Raw genomic sequence first — 16,920 nt, 5'->3', positions numbered from 1 at the left:
GCTTGTCACTGTCTGCTGCATACAAAGAAGGGCAGCTAAAATTGTGCATGGCCTACATCACAAAACATACCCAGAAAGACAAAAAGATCTTAACATGGAGCAGAGAAGAGAAAGGGGGGGGGGCAATAAACTTTCAAATATACAAAGGGTTTTAACAAGTACAGGAGGTAAACACTCTTCAAAAGAAGAGAAGTATTAGAGCTCGAGGACATAAACTGGAACTGGGGGGAGACAGGTTCAGGGGAAATGTAAAGAAAAAATTACTTCACAGAACGGGTAGTGGACAAGTGGAATAGACTCCCATACAGGTTGTAGGGGCTAAGACTGAGCAATTTAAACATGCTTGGGATAGGCATATGATTATCTTTACAAAGAACAAAGGTTCAAAAAGGGTTGAGAACCTAAAAGGATAAAAAAAAGAAGAAAAAGAAAAAGGGGCAGACTAGATGGGCCAGTTGCATTCTATGTTTCTAAATACTATACAGGTTGAGTATCCCGTATCCAAATATTCCGAAATACGGAATATTCCGAAATAAGGAATTTTTTGAGCGAGCGTGAGATAGTGAAACCTTTGTTTTCTGATGGCTCAATGTACACAAACTTTGTTTAATACAAAAAGCTATTAAAAATGTTGTATTAAATGACCTTCAGGCTGTGTGTATAAGGTGTATATGAAACATAAATGAATTGTGTGAATGTACACACACTTTGTTTAGTGCACAAAGTTATTAAAAATATTGGTTAAAATGACCTTCCGGCTGTGTGTATAAGGTGTATATGTAACATAAATGCCTTCTGTGCCTAGACTTAGGTCCCCTCGTCATGATATCTCACTATGGTATGCAATTATTCCAAAACACAGAAAAATCCGATATCCAAAATACTTCCGGTCCCAAGCATTTCAGATAAGGGATACTCAACCTGTAATAGGAAATTTGTTTTTTCTTATCCAGTAGTGTAACAATGCCCTCTTGTGGCTTGCACTAGTACTTTTTACTTTTTATAAATGTAAAGAATTTTAGCATGTTGCAACCTGTGTTACACAGTGACACCTACTTTGAAGACAAAATTGGACTGAAAGTAATTTGTCGGATGAGCAAAATTATTATTTTTTCTTCATTTCGTTCTGGCTACTGCTTGCACAAATACTGATGCATTCATTAACACACAAGATAATCTAGTCTGTCTGATTAAACCCAAATATACAGTTGATGGCAACTGTTTTTATAGACAGAAATGCGCCCACATCAGTCCCAGGTACAAATACCTGACAAAATGAAAAACAACATTTTAAGAAGTTATATTAAGGCTTTCCATTCAGTGCAAGAATCATTGATCTTAACTTAAATGCCATCTGGGTATATACAAATAGGGTCGGATCCATTCCGACATGCATTTGTCGGAATGGATCCGACAACCCCTATTCAATCTCATCTCAATTCGACTTTTAAAAAGTCGAATTGAGATGAGGGACCGGAGAGGGGGGAGACCAGCGGGGACAGCCGCAGGCAGATGGAGGAGAGCAGCATTACAGTAGCACTGCAGAAGGAGGTCTCACAGTCGCCAGACCTCACGGCAGTGTCGACCAGGCTCCAGCAAGCGTGACCTCACTTGCTGGAGCCGGGTGGACGCTGCCGTGAGGGGTGCAGCTGTGAGACATCCTGCTGCAGCGCTTCTCTCCCCTGAATGCCCGCAGCTCTCCTCCTCTGGGTCCCACTTCTCAGTCCGACATATTTTTATGTCGGACTGGGATGGTCAAAAAATGGGGGCCAAAACCGTTTGACACAAGCGCGTGGATTGGCAGCTATTCCGCCGATCCACGTGCTTTTCGACTTGTCGAATTCCTCGACTTGTCGAATATATTGAATAGGTTGGAACCCCCTTCCGACCCCCGAAAAGTCGAAAACTGCTGTCTTTTCGACAGACAGCAGCTTTCGACGTCAATTGAATATACCCCTATGGCTCAGATGTAGCTATAAAAAAAAAAAAAAAAAACTTGGTTGGAAATGAAACACCATGCAAGCAACCACTTATGAGACTTTGCACACTGCGAATACTGCTGCAATGGAATAGAGGAGTGGAGTGATTTTTTTTTATTGGCAAAGCAATCAATATGGCAAGATGCAAGCATGATGCAAAGGAAGGCTCGCTGCAGAAAGCCTGAAGGCTCATGCTGCATTTAAAGTTAGGTATGTAAAAAAAAGCCAAAAGAACAAAAATAAACCCCGCTTTTTCAAGTTGGCTTATGCTCACATGGAACATTTAGGAAATACCACATTACAGATGCAATACCCCAAACCAAGGCATGGTAGAATTGATTTAATTCATTATAAAGGAACACGGATGCTTGCGAGGCTTCAGAAAAAATAAAATATCAAGTAAAACGGGAAATAAAAAGTGAAGAAGAAACACAGTCATTGTTGGCATTTATTTATTACCTGTGCACAGGAGAGAGAGTACTACTGATAAAAACAAGATAATCTGTTTGTACAATGTGGTTAAAAATCAGAAGATCACATGACACTTTCTACCATCCTGAAATCAAGCACCACATGGAACAGAACTGGACTGTGTTGTTATCTGCCTGGTAAATACAAACTGGCGCTACTTCAGAAACATGATTGGTAGAGCTCTGTGTGCAATTTAACTTTACATGGTCACAAAGAAATTAAGCCACAACAAGAAGGGCTTATTACTGATGAAGACCTTCAGATTATGTTCTCTAAAGTGTTCCTACTGGAATGGAAGTTATTAACGGTTCCATAACAATGCCACTACATTGAGTCTCTGCCCACATTTATGTTACATGGCTTGCTACTCCCCATTTCCCTAATTACAATGTGTCCCCTTATCCGTGTGTGGGTGTGCCGTCATGACTGCTTCAAACCTATTGTAGCAAAATCATTATGTTTACATAAAGATGAAGGAAAAAATGTAATGCTAAATGAAAATTAAGCAGTATGAATCTTACAGCATAATGCTAACAAAAATACATGCTAAAGTCACAAAGAGCGATATTGGATCACTAATTATAACCTTATTTTGTTTTACTTCCTGTAAAGTTTTTTTTTATTTGTATTCTACATAAATTACTACTAAAGTCTATTGATTTAAAGCAAATTTCTTTTGAAAGAGGAAAAGGTTTGTTGAGACCTGTTAACCAACTGCAGAAGCTATTCATTGCAAAAACCACAAGCAATGCAGTGCGTGGGGAAGAGGTGGTCTGTGATACATGCAACACGGTCAAATCAAAAAGCTTCGATTCCCACAGTTTCAGATAAACTACTGCACTTCATCCAAACTTATATGCTTCATTAGTTTGTAATGACAAGGAATTCCAGGAGTCAAACTGAAATAAAGCAGGTGTTTTATCGAGACTTAAAAGCCATTATCAAAAATAAATTACACTTTTTTCTGGGATGGAAAGGTTTGCTATGACGGTTGAGATCCCAGTAGTCGTTCGATAGCTGCATTGATGTCTCCTCCAGTTGCTATTAAAGCCTGTAAATTTGCTTCTCTGTTTAGAAATCCCATTGCACTGAGCTGTTCTAGTTGCTGCTGAAATCTTACTTCTGGATTCTGAATCTACAAACGAGAAAAACAGTCAGTCAGTCTCTTACAAAGTAGCTTAATAAACCATGCTGGATTAGCGATGTTTCACAAACCAGTCCTCATATACCCCCAACAAAAACAGGCTATGTATATCAACTCAGTAAATCATAGGTGAAGTAGGTAGCTTACTTTTCCAAATAAAACAACCTTGCAAAACAATGTTCTTATCAGATCAGAAAAATAGGTCTACCAAAACAGATACGAGAATCAGATTAACAAAGCTAGGCAATACTGAACAATGACTTCTAACTAAATTGTAATTTACTTTGGGCAGTTCATTTAAGCCAAGAATGTTAATGGTTAGATGTACTTGAAATGTGCCGCTTGTTTACACAAATGCAGAAAACCCTTCAAAAACACACATTACTGGCAGTGATTCACAATTACACAGCATGTACTCCCAACACATTTAATAGGGGACTGCAGATCAAAGCAAATTTTATCCCTTCCTCGCAAAGTAGCAGAATTGCAGAGATCCCATATTCAGGGGACACACAGTCAGACAATGAAAGCAGAGGCCTACCTAAACTTTTCTGTGCCGCCCCCTTCATCAATGCTGAGCACGTAACTGACCGCCATCTGCTCCGTCCCCTGGCAGCAGCCCCAGTTACAAATTCTAGATATGGCACCAAATGAAAGTACTTTCAATTCTTATTGTTGTAAGACAGCAGCTGGTAGGAGAAGCACCCACTTTCTGGTACATACAGCAATTCTAATAATGGGGCAAGGGGCTTGGGACTAAAAATGAGCTCTGCAAGGAATTTTTCTTGAAAGTCTTGTGTATTAAACATAAAGCTTCCTGTAATAAGGGACTAAAACAGGAGAATCCCATTTGGTGGTGTCATGAAGGCTGTACCTGGGAAAAAAACATCCAACACTCCTGACAAATACTAAGTGGATGTAAACAAATATAGTGACAATGAGGCAGTGAAGAGTGAAGTGAGCCAGTGACCGTGACAACAGATCAGTGTTGAGGTAACATTTATAAAATGAATTTTCTAGAATTTTATGTCGCAGCTGATTGGTTGTTATGGCCAACTTCTCCACACTTTTCCCTGCTTCATGAATAGACCCCAATATATGGTGTCAGAGAAGACATGCAGCACTTCAGTCATGTTGACAGATAAAAATAAATGACTATTTGGTATCATTCCAAAGCGGTTGCTGCAAATTTAAATACTTGATCGGGTTTACCTGAGAATTAGCACCAGATAGGGCCTGAAGCATTTGCTGTACAAACTGCTGGTGACCAGGTTCAGAGATCCCAGACAAAGGACTTGTGTTTTCAGTTGATCCAGGGGTAGGCACAGGTGCAGGAGCTGGGTTGGCAGGGCCTACAATACCAGGACCACTACATGTGCAAAGTACAAAGCAGAGATCACCACATCAGCATTTCTGCCTGTGCTACCATATTTTACATTACAGCAATATGTGCGATCCAGCTTTTCAACAACGTATTCCACTAAATGTTTCACATATATAATAACCGTAAGATTATTGGGGCAGATGTATTAAGCCTGGAGAAGGGATAAAGCAGTGATGAGCGCAAGGTGATGACGCACCAGTCAGTCAGCTCCTGTCTGTCACTTTTCAAATCAATAATGATTGGCTGGTGCGTTTTCACTTTACGCTTATCACTGCTTTATCACTTCTTTATCCCTTCTCCAGGATAACACATCTACCCCATTATACTGTGATAGTCCACATTACTGTACACCACTTAATTATTCATATTATATATAGAACAAAGCATTATTTATAAAGCAAAACTGCTAGACTTGATTAGTTCAATGCTTCTGGTTTAGTGTGAAGGATACATGTCTGGGTTGGTACAGGCTGTGCATAGTTAGGGAACCAATGATAACTATAGAGAAAAGTGGTCATTTCATTCTCCATACATATTTTCTGGGGAGCACATTTAGATGGGTGAAATCTAGTTATATTCAGATATACAGTGCTCTACCCCAGGTGGTGACAGCATAGCAGTACCACAGGGGTGGTATCCAGTATGCCGGCTGTTGGGATCCTGGTGCTCAGTATACCGGTGCCGGAATCCCGACACACTGACAACTATTCTACTCTTGGGGTCCACGACTTTCCTGGAGGGAGCACGCAAGGTGCTCATTTGCACTCGCCCAGCTGTCGGTATGCCAGCGGTTGGGATCCCGGCATCGGTATACCATACTACACCCGTACCACAGAGTACAAAGCACTACAGATGTGTTCTCATACATCATTGCTACAGTTGCAACAAACCGCTCCTCTCAGCGCGCCAGGTGAGACTCTTCTAGCGTAGGGTGTCTAGTTGTCGAAAATGGGTATGGTATGGCTGACCGCGGCGAATGCAACAAGCCCCTTGCGGGCTCTATGGGTGTCGTGGACACCCACGAGTGGAAACAGTCCCTGTTGGTCGGCATGCTGACCGTCTGGATGTTGGTGGACGTCAGGTGACCCCGGAAATACCACCCGTCTAAAATACATCTAAAATCGTAATGCAATGTGACTACGACACACCAGGAGACTGTGCTGATTAATTTAATCTATGACACTTCTATATCTGTGAGTTACTGAGTCTCTGAATCTGCAGACAAAGTGCTACCATGCAACAGCGGCAGCTTTATTCCATTCCAAGTTACGTTGTGTTTTGTATTGAGACTCAGTCGCACACAATATACAAGTGTGACATATCAAATTAATCACCAATGTCTCCTGGTGTGTCCTAGTCGCATTGCTTTGTGACTAAGACACAATTTTGGCAACACAAAAAAAAAATGCATCTCACACTGCGTGGCGTATTAAGGCTAGATGTAAAACATACAAACATGACATGTCCTCAAACAACCACACCAGGCAAAAGTTATTTTAGCACCACCACTGCATTTACTATTCAGAAATCTTTTGGCCAAAAATAAATGTTTGAAAGAAAACACTGGGCCTGATTCAGAGGTGAAGCAAAGCAGATATCTGAGCAGTTGCCATTTTTGCTACTGCATTTGCTTCAGTCGCACTGCATATGTACTGCGATGGTCTTGCAAGTGCTCTCAATGTGGATTAGGATGCAGTGATTGAAAGAATAAGAGTGATAGATTGTGGGAGACAATGAGGGTGTGGAGACTCAAACAAGGACCTGTTGCAACCGTTTCGGGGGGGGGATATTTGGCATGTCGCAGTCAGTCAGCGGCTTTCTTCTTATGTGTTGGTTCTGGCACCAGTGTTTTACTTGTGATAGACATTCTGAGCAAACATAGGGTAAGCTTAGAGGTCTGTTGGTGCGATCAATGTTTGATGCTGCGGCTCTGTAAGCAAGCAGATGATATGAGAAGCAAATGTGTCAGGAGCGTCTCTGCTCAATAGACTGTGCCATGTGCATATCTTCTCAGATCCAGTGCGTACAAAGATATAGCAGCCACCTCGGTATCAGGCCCACACTAACGTTCCTATAAATGTCCGACTAAACTATAAGGACCTTTCATATGTATGTAATTTGTAATACAGTATCCAAAATCCCACATTTTGGCTCCCCTGCTGAGATAATGACATACTGTATATATTATATAGATGTATATAGATGTGTGTATATATATATATATATATATATATATATATATATATATATATATATATATATATATATATCCAAAATTTTGCTCCGGCACTCGGCTCAGCCCCTGCAATGGGGCTGGCTTGCTCAGGTGCCCTCCTCCAGGGTTGATGCCCTTAGTATTATACCAAACGATAATGATGAGGCGGCACTCAGAGTCTTGTGAAGTGACAACAAACTGTATTGGTGCAGTGATCACTGCACCAATACAGTTTGTTGTCACTTCACAAGACTCTGAGTGCCGCCAAATCGGTATCAGGCCCACAGTAACGTTCCTATAAATGTCCGACTAAACTATAAGGACCTTTCATATGTATGTAATTTGTAATACAATATCCAAAATCCCACATTTTGGGTCCCCTGCTGAGATAATGACATACTGTATATATATATATATATCTCATCATTATCGTTTGGTGTATATATATATATATATATATATATATATATATATATATATATATATCTATATCTATATATATATATCTATATATATATCTATATATATATATATATATATATATATATATCTATCCGTATGGTCCGGCTCTCCTTCTGATTGCAGTACCCGTCCGGGTGCCCTCACGTACATGTATCCACACAAATCTCCAAGTGCGGCACTCCTGGACTTTTCAAATAAATCACGGCTCAGACAGGCAGATATAATATTATATCTGCCTGTCTGAGCCGTGATTTATTTGTAAAGTCCAGGAGTGCCGCACTTGTATGTATGTATGTATGTATGTATGTATGTATGTATGTATGTATGTATGTATGTATGTATGTATGTGTCATTATCTCGGTAGGGGAACCAAAAATGTGGGATTTTGAATTCTGAATAAGGGATACTCAACCTGTAACTAATAGTACACTGCGTTTCACAACCGCAGCCTGGAAGAAGGTTTTTTTATAGTTCACTGCACACGGATGACACATTTTGATGTTCGTATTCTGTTTTGCCGCTACACCCGTGAACAGACCATACAAAAAGGTGGAGAAAATTCTCATTTACCCAGGAATTAGTGTTGGAGCTTCTGTGGCCAGTGTCTGCAAACCCTGCTGGATCTGCAATAAAGCTTGCATTGCTCTGGGGTTTGACATCGCTGATAATGTGTCGGGATTCTGCATCTAAAAACAAAGAGGAACATGATGAAAATAGTATATTTCCAAAAATCTTAGTTTCACATTCCTGTATGTTCTCTTCACTAAATACAACCATGGTACTCATTGTATCTTCTGCGGTTCAGAAACATTGTAGGTGCTAACTGCCAATATAGTCCGAATATACTGGGGGCAGTGTAGCATACAATGGTTGGTGGAGAAAGAGAAGGGATTTTTATCCAAAGGGAAAACACAGGAGGAGGGGGGGGGGGGGGGGGGGGATGGAGAGATGCACTCAGACCTCACAATGTGCCGCTGAGATAAAATGAAAATAGGATTTTAATTACCTACCGGTAAATCCTTTTCTCGTAGTCCATAAGGGATATTGGGGAGACTTAGTCTGGGTCCAAAGGAACCAGCGCACTTTAAGTTTCTTCTCCTGGGTGTGCTGGCTCCTCCCCTCTTTGCCCCCTCCCACAGGCAGTTATAGGTGAAATAGTGCTCGAAGGAGAAAGGACATACTTGAAAGAAGGAACATAAGAGGTGAGATTTACACACCACGAACACAAAACAACCAACAACGGCTGGAAACAACAAATAGCAACAACTGAACGGGTAACCATATAAGAGAAATTGCAGAAAAGTCAACGCACTGAGGTGGGCGCCCAATATCCCTTATGGACTACGAGAAAAGGATTTACCGGTAGGTAAAGCTTCCAGAATGGGCGGGAATGTGCAGATACTTCTGCAACACCGCCTGCCCAAACTGGGTATTCTCTTTGGCTAGGGTATCAAACTTGGAGAATTTTACAAAAAAAGTGTTGTTCCCCAACCAGGTAGCAGCTCGGCATAGATGCAAGGCCGCGTCTCCATGGGCAGCCGCCCAGGAAGAGCCCACCAATCTTGTAGAGTGGGCCTTCAGAGACTGCGGAACAGGTAAGGCTGCCGACACATAGGCTTGTTGGATAGTAAGTCTAAGTAAAACAAGCAAAGGACTGCTTCGAAGCAGGGCAACCCTTTTTCTGCACATCATAGAGCACGAACAAGGAATCAGTCTTTCTGATCCGAGCTGTTCGCTTGACATAGATCTTCAAGGCTCGCACAGCATCCAATGCCTCCGGAGAAGCAGAAGTGCCAGAACTTGATGGAACCACAGTAGACTGATTCAAGTGTAACGCAGAGACAACCTTCGGTAGGAACTGCTGCCTAGTCCTGAGCTCCGCTCTGTCCTCGTAAAAGACCAAGTAGGGACTTTTACACGATAAGTCCCCCAATTCTGAGACAGGTCTAGCAGAAGCCAGGGCCAGTAATATCACCATGTTCCACGTGAGGTACTGGTCTTCTACATTCACCAGAGGTTCAAACCAGGAGGACTGTAGAAATTCCAACAGCACATTCAAATCCCAGGGTGCCGTGGGCAGCACAAAAGGAGGTTGAATGTGAAGTACTCCTTGCAAGAAGGTCTGAACTTCTGGCAATACTGCCAATTTCTTCTGGAAGAGAATTGAGACGGCCGAAACCTGGACCTTAAAATGGAACCCAGGCATAAGCCCCTATCCACACCAGCTTGAAGAAAACGTCCGAATTGGAACGCCACAGGCGGATACGAGAGTTTCTCGCACCCAGAGACATATCTCCTCCAGACATGATAATAGTGTTTTGACGTCACAGGTTTCCTGGCCTGAACCATGGTAGCAATGACTCTTTTGGAAAGGCCCTTGTGAGCTAGGATGATCCGCTCAACCTCCATGCCGTCAAACGAAGTGGCCGTAAGTCCGGGTAGACGAAAGGTCCTTGTTGAAGATCTCTTCTTAGTGGTAGAGGCCAAGGGTTTTCGACGGACATGTCCAGAAGATCCGCGTACCACGCCCTCCGAGGCCAATCAGGAGCAGTCAGAATTGCCTGGACTCCTTGACTTCTGATTCGCTTGAGCACCCTTGGGAGCAACGGAATCGGAGGAAACAGGTAGACCAGCCGGTAAGGCCTAGGCGACGTCAGTGCATCCACTGCCCTTGCCTGAGGGTCCCTGGTTCATGAGCAATACCGGTGAAGCTTCTTGTTGAGTCGAGAAGCCATCATGTCTATTTGTGGGTAGCCCCACCAGTCGATGATCTGCTGAAACACCTGATGGTGGAGTCCCCACTTCCCCGGGTGGAGATTGTGACGACTCAGGAAATCCTCTTCCCAGTTGTCCGCTCCGGGAATGAAGATTGCTGACCGTGCTCTTGCATTTCTTTCCGCCCAGAGGAGTATCTTTGACACTTCTCACATGCACGCTCTGCTTTTTGTCCCTCTTTGCCTACTGATGTACGCCACCGCTGTGGTGTTGTCCGACTGTACTTGAGTAGAGGAGAGGCCTGAAGCAGGGCATTGCAGATCACCCTAAGTTCCAGAATGTTGATCGGAAGGAGGGCTTCGTGGGCTGACCACCTGCCCTGGAACTGAGCCCCTTGGGTGACAGCTCCCCATCCTCTCAGACTCTCATCCATCGTGAGGATCCAATCGTGAATCCCAAAACTCCGGCCTTCCAGGAAATTGGAGGACTGCAGCCACCACAGGAGGGAAATCCTGGCCTGAGGTGACAGCCGTATCATCCAGTGCATCTGTAGATGTGATCCGGACCACATGCTCAGGAGATCCAATTGAAATGTTCTGGCATGGAACCTTCCATATTGGATCGCCTCGTATGAGGCAACCATCTTCCCCAACAATCTTCTGCAAAGATGGACAGATACTTGAGCAGGTCGGAGCACGATGCGCACCATCTCCTGAAGTCTTCTCGCCTTGTCCTCCGGAAGGAACACCATCTGGACCACAGTATCCAGGAACATCCCCAGAAACAGGAGCCGCTGAGTTGGCTCCAGGTGGGACTTCTGTAAATTGAGAATTCACCCATGGTGTGACAGAAGTTGGATTGTGCGGTCGATATGGAGCAATAAAAGCTCCCTGGATCTTGCTTTTATCAGGAGATCGTAAGGTAAGGGACATTGACCCTTACCATGAATTCCTGCTCTTCCAGGCCCGCAATCACTGCTCTTAAGGATTCTATCTTGAACTTGAAAACCCTGAGATAAGAATTCAAGGACTTTAGATTAAAAAAAATAAGATTTTAAACCTACCGGTAAATCTTTTTCTTCTAGTCTGTAGAGGATGCTGGGGACTCCGTAAGGACCATGGGGAATAGACGGGCTCCGCAGGAGACATGGGCACTAAAAAGAACTTTAGATATGGGTGTGCACTGGCTCCTCCCTCTATGCCCCTCCTCCAGACCTCAGTTAGAGAAACTGTGCCCAGAGGAGACGGACAGTACGAGGAAAGGATTTTGGTAATCTAAGGGCAAGATTCATACCAGCCCACACCATCCACACCGTACAACTTGGAACATACGAACCAGTTACCAGTATGAAACAAAACAGCATCAAAGACTGATCAAAAACGTAACATAACCCTTATGCAAGCAACAACTATATACAAGTCTTGCAGAGAGTAGTCCGCACTGGGACAGGCGCCCAGCATCCTCTACGGACTAGGAGAAAAAGATTTACCGGTAGGTTTAAAATCTTATTTTCTCTTACGTCCTAGAGGATGCTGGGGACTCCGTAAGGACCATGGGGATTATACCAAAGCTCCAAAACGGGCGGGAGAGTGCGGATAACTCTGCAGTACCGAATGGGCAAACATGAGGTCCTCATCAGCCAGGGTATCAAACTTATAAAATTTCGCAAAGGTGTTTGAACCCGACCAAGTCGCCGCTCGGCACAGCTGTAAAGCCGAGACGCCTCGCGCAGCCGCCCAAGAAGAGCCCACCCTCCTAGTGGAATGGGCCTTTACCGAATTTGGTAACGGCAATCCAGCCGTAGAATGAGCTTGCTGAATCGTATTACAGATCCAGCGAGCAATAGTCTGCTTAGAAGCAGGAGCGCCAACCTTGTTGGCTGCATACAGGACAAACAGTGCCTCTGTTTTCCTAACCCGAGCCGTTCTGGCTACATAAAATAAGAATTTACTCACCGGTAATTCTATTTCTCGTAGTCCGTAGTGGATGCTGGGTACTCCGTAAGGACCATGGGGGTTTAGACGGGCTCCGCAGGAGACTGGGCACTCTTAAAAGAAAGATTAGGTACTATATCTGGTGTGCACTGGCTCCTCCCTCTATGCCCCTCCTCCAGACCTCAGTTAGGGAAACTGTGCCCGGAAGAGCTGACATTACTAGGAAAGGATTTGGAATCCAGGGTAAGACTCATACCAGCCACACCAATCACACCGTACAACTTGTGATAACTATACCCAGTTAACAGTATGAACAATAACTGAGCCTCTCTCAACAGATGGCTCATACAATAACCCTTTAGTTAAGCAATAACTATATACATGTATTGCAGAGAGTCTGCACTTGGGACGGGCTCCCAGCATCCACTACGGACTACGAGAAATAGAATTACCGGTGAGTAAATTCTTATTTTCTCTGACGTCCTAGTGGATGCTGGGTACTCCGTAAGGACCATGGGGATTATACCAAAGCTCCCAAACGGGCGGGAGAGTGCGGATGACTCTGCAGCACCGAATGAGCAAACTCAAGGTCCTCCTCAGCCAGGGTATCAAACTTGTAGAATTTTGCAAAAGTGTTTGAACCCGACCAAGTAGCAGCTCGGCAAAGTTGTAAAGCCGAGACCCCTCGGGCAGCCGCCCAAGAAGAGCCCACCTTCCTTGTGGAATGGGCTTTTACTGATTTAGGATGCGGCAGTCCAGCCGCAGAATGTGCAAGCTGAATCGTGCTACAGATCCAGCGAGCAATAGTCTGCTTTGAAGCAGGAGCACCCAGCTTGTTGGGTGCATGCAGGATAAATAGCGAGTCAGTTTTTCTGACTCTAGCCGTCCTGGAAACAAAGTTTCAGGGCCCGGACTACGTCCAGCAACTTGGAATCCTCCAAGTCCCTAGTAGCCGCAGGCACCACAATAGGTTGGTTCAAATGAAACGATGATACCACCTTAGGGAGAAATTGGGGACGAGTCCTCCATTCTGCCCTTTCCATATGGAAGATCAGATATGGGCTTTTACATGACAAAGCCGCCAATTCTGACACACGCCTAGTCCAAGCTAAGGCCAAAAGCATGACCACTTTCCACGTGAGATATTTTAGCTCCACGGTCTTAAGTGGCTCAAACCAGTGGGATTTTAGGAATCCAACACACGTTAAGATCCCAAGGTGCCACTGGAGGCACAAAAGGGGCTGAATATGCAGCACCCCTGTAACAACGTCCGAACTTCAGGCAGTGAAGCCAGTTCTTTTTGAGAGAAAAAGGGATAGGGCCGAAATCTTGGCCTTTATGGATCCTAATTTTAGGATCATAGTCACTCCCATAGTCACTCCTGACTGTAGGAAGTGCAGGAATCGACCCCCCTGGAATTCCTCTGTAGGGCCTTCCCCGCCACACACCAAGCAACCTATTTTCGCCATATACAGTGAAAAAGTCTTGCTGTCACGTCTTTCCTAGCCTTTATCAGCGTAGGAATAACTGCATCCGGAATGCCCTTTTCCGCTAGGATCCGGCGTTCAACCGCCATGCCGTCCAACGCAGCCGCGGTAAGTCTTGGATCAGACAGGGTCCCTGTTGCAACATGTCCTGACTGAGAGGCAGAGGCCATGGGTCCTCTGAGAGCATTTCTTGCAGTTCCGGGTACAGAGTCCTTCTTGGCCAATCCGGAGCAAAGAATATTGTTCACACTCCTCCGTTTATTACAATTCTCAGCCCTTGGGTCTGAGAGGAAGAGGGGGGAATATATAGACCGACTGGAACACCCACGGTGTTACTAGTGCGACCACAGCTATCGCCTGAGAGTCCCTTGACCCAGCGTAAAACCTTTTTTATCTTTTTATTGAGGTGGGACGCCATGTAGTCCACCTGAGGCAGTTTCCATCAATTTGCAAAACTGCGTGAAGACTTCCTGATGAAGTCACCACTTTCCCGGGTGGAGGTCGTGTCCACTCCCGGAATGAACACTGCTGACAGTGCGCTTATTTGATTCTCCGCCCAGCGAAGAATTCTGGTGGCTTCTACCCTCGCCACCCTGCTCCTTGTGCCGCCCTGGCGGTTTACATGAGCCCCTGCGGTCTGACTGGATCAGAACCGGTTGGTCGCGAAGCAGGAACTCCGCTTGACTTAGGGCGTTGTATATGGCCCTTAGTTCCATGATATTGATGCGAACGCAAGTCTGTTGGCTTGACCACAAACCTTGGAATTTTCTTCCCTGTGTAACTGCCCCCCACCCTCGGAGGCTTGCATCCGTGGTCACCAGGACCAATCCTGAATGCCGAATCTGCGGCCCTCGAGAAGGTGAGCACTCCGCAGCCACAACAGGAGAGACACCCTGGCCCTGGGGGATAGGGTGATTAACCGATGCATCTGAAGATGTGATCCGGACCACTTGTCCAGTCAGTTCCATTGTCCTTGCATGGAACCAGCCGAAGGGGATGGCCTCGTATGATGCCATCATCCTTCCCAGGACTCGAGTGCAGTGAAGCACTGACACCTGTTTTGGTTTTCAATAGATTCCTGACCAGTGTCATGAGCTCCTGAGCTCTCTCTATCGGGAGATAAACCCTCTTCTGGTCTGTGTCTAGGATCATGCCTAGGCGAGGCAGATGAGCTGTAGGAACCACCTGCGACTTCGGAATATACAGAATCCAGTCGTGTTGCCGTTTCACTTCCAGAGAAGGTGATACGCTGTCCAGCAACTGCTCTCTTGATCTCGCTTTTATGAGGAGATCATCCAAGTATGTGATAATAGTGACACCTTGCTTCCGCAGGAGCACCATCATATCCGCCATTACTTTGGTGAAATTGGTAATGACAATCCCGTACCGCAATTCTGAGGTACGCCTGATGAGGTGGATAAATGGGGACACGAAGGTATGCATCCCTTATGTCCCGATTCATTTCAGGCTTGCAATGACCGCTCTTAGCGATTCCATCTTGAACCTGAACCTTTTCAGGTATATGTTCAGGGATTTTAATTCAATATGGGTCTAACCGAACCGTCTGGTTTCGGGATTATAACATGGTCGAATAATAACACCCTCTTGTTGAAGGAGGGGACCCTTGACCACCACCTGTTGAAGATACAATTTACGAATTGCAGTTAACACTGGCTCCCTCTCTTGGGGGGAAGCCAGCCGGGTCCTCGGTGAGGGGGCATCTTCTCACAGTCCAGCCTGTATCCCTGCGATACAATTTCTATTGCCCAGGGATCTAACAGGGAGTGAACCCACTTGTGGCTGAACTTACGAAGGCGTGTCCCCACCGGGCCTAGCTCCACCTGTGGAGCCCCAGCGACATGCGGTGGATTTTTGTAGAGGCTGGGGAGGACTTCTGTTCCTGGGGACTAGCTGTGTTGTGCAGCTTCTTTCCTCTGCCCCCGGCTCTGACAAGAAAGGACGCACCTCAGACTTTCTTGTTTCTTTATTCGAAAAGCTACATTTAATAATGTCGTGCTTTCCTAGGCTGTGCAGGAATATAAGGCAAAATATCAGAATTACCAGCTATAGCTGTGGAGACCAGGTCCGAGAACCTTTCTCCACACAATCCTCAGCCTTCCATATGCCTCTTAAGTCGGCATCATCTGTCCAATGTATATTCTACAGGACACGTCAAGCAGAAATCGACATAGCTTTTGTCTCTAGGACCCAGTATACTCATGTCCATTTGGACATGCTTTATAATTATATATCTATCACTTAAGACAGCATCTTAAAATATTTATATGCATACTAGGGTCTCAATCTCTGCTGATAAGGTACCTGTCCACGCTGCCACAGCGCTATAAACCCATGCCGACACAATCGCCGGTCTGGGTAGTATACTAGAATGTGCACACTATCTGCAGGATCCCTGAGAATAGCTAGTGCAAACAGAACACCCAAGGGGAAGATTCTCAACACATCCTGGCCCTAGTGGGGAAAGGATACAGCCTGAGAATTCTCTTGTGGGAAGCTGCCGTCTCTTGTCTGGAGATTCCCGCTCTTTTTCCTCATGAGAGGAGGGAAATTTACCTCAGCATTCTTCCCCTTAACATGTGTACTCTCGTGTCAGGGACAGATGAGTCATCAGTGATATGCAAATCATCTTTTATTTCAATAATCATATATTGAATATCTTTTAGCCCTCTTGGCTGTAACGTTGCATTATCGTAGTCGACAGTGGAGTTAAACTCCGTGTCGATACTTTGTTATTTTGGATAGTGAACATAGAGAGACTCTGAAGGACTCTGTGACATAGGGACAGACCAGGGTAGATTTCCTTTCTGTTCCCTAACCTTTTGTGCAATAATTTTACCTCAGCACTTACACATATCCAAACAGGTGTCGGCGTTGTCGACGGAGACACCCTCCCACACACTTATCCGCTCTATCACCTCCTTAGAGGAGCCTTTTACCTCAGACATGTCATCACACCCGTACCGACACACCACACACACAGGGGATGCTCTATTTGAAGACAGTTCCCCCACCAGGCCCTTTGGAGAGACAGAGAGAGAGTATGCCAGCACACACCCCAGCGCTATATAATACAGGGATGTACACTATATTGAGTGATTTTTCCCCTAT

The 16,920-nt window shown here is 44.9% G+C and overlaps 1 protein-coding gene across 1 annotated transcript in view; it reads right to left on the bottom strand.

Annotated features, from left to right (window-relative positions):
• Positions 1 to 2,414: 2,414 nt before the first annotated feature.
• The window catches only part of UBQLN1 (ubiquilin 1), a 92,935-nt gene continuing 78,429 nt past the window's right edge, over positions 2,415 to 16,920 (bottom strand). Inside the window, exons 9-11 of the mRNA XM_063913801.1 lie at positions 8,226 to 8,341; positions 4,807 to 4,963; positions 2,415 to 3,585 (exon numbers count right to left, since the gene is read on the bottom strand). Of these exons, the coding sequence (XP_063769871.1) occupies positions 3,433 to 3,585; positions 4,807 to 4,963; positions 8,226 to 8,341 (426 nt within the window). The 3' untranslated portion in view covers positions 2,415 to 3,432. The remainder of the gene's footprint in view (positions 3,586 to 4,806; positions 4,964 to 8,225; positions 8,342 to 16,920) is intronic.

Source organism: Pseudophryne corroboree, chromosome 1 (genome assembly GCF_028390025.1).
Source record: "Pseudophryne corroboree isolate aPseCor3 chromosome 1, aPseCor3.hap2, whole genome shotgun sequence".
Taxonomy (NCBI): Eukaryota; Metazoa; Chordata; class Amphibia; order Anura; family Myobatrachidae; genus Pseudophryne; species Pseudophryne corroboree.
This window is presented reverse-complemented; position numbering and strand designations above follow the sequence as displayed.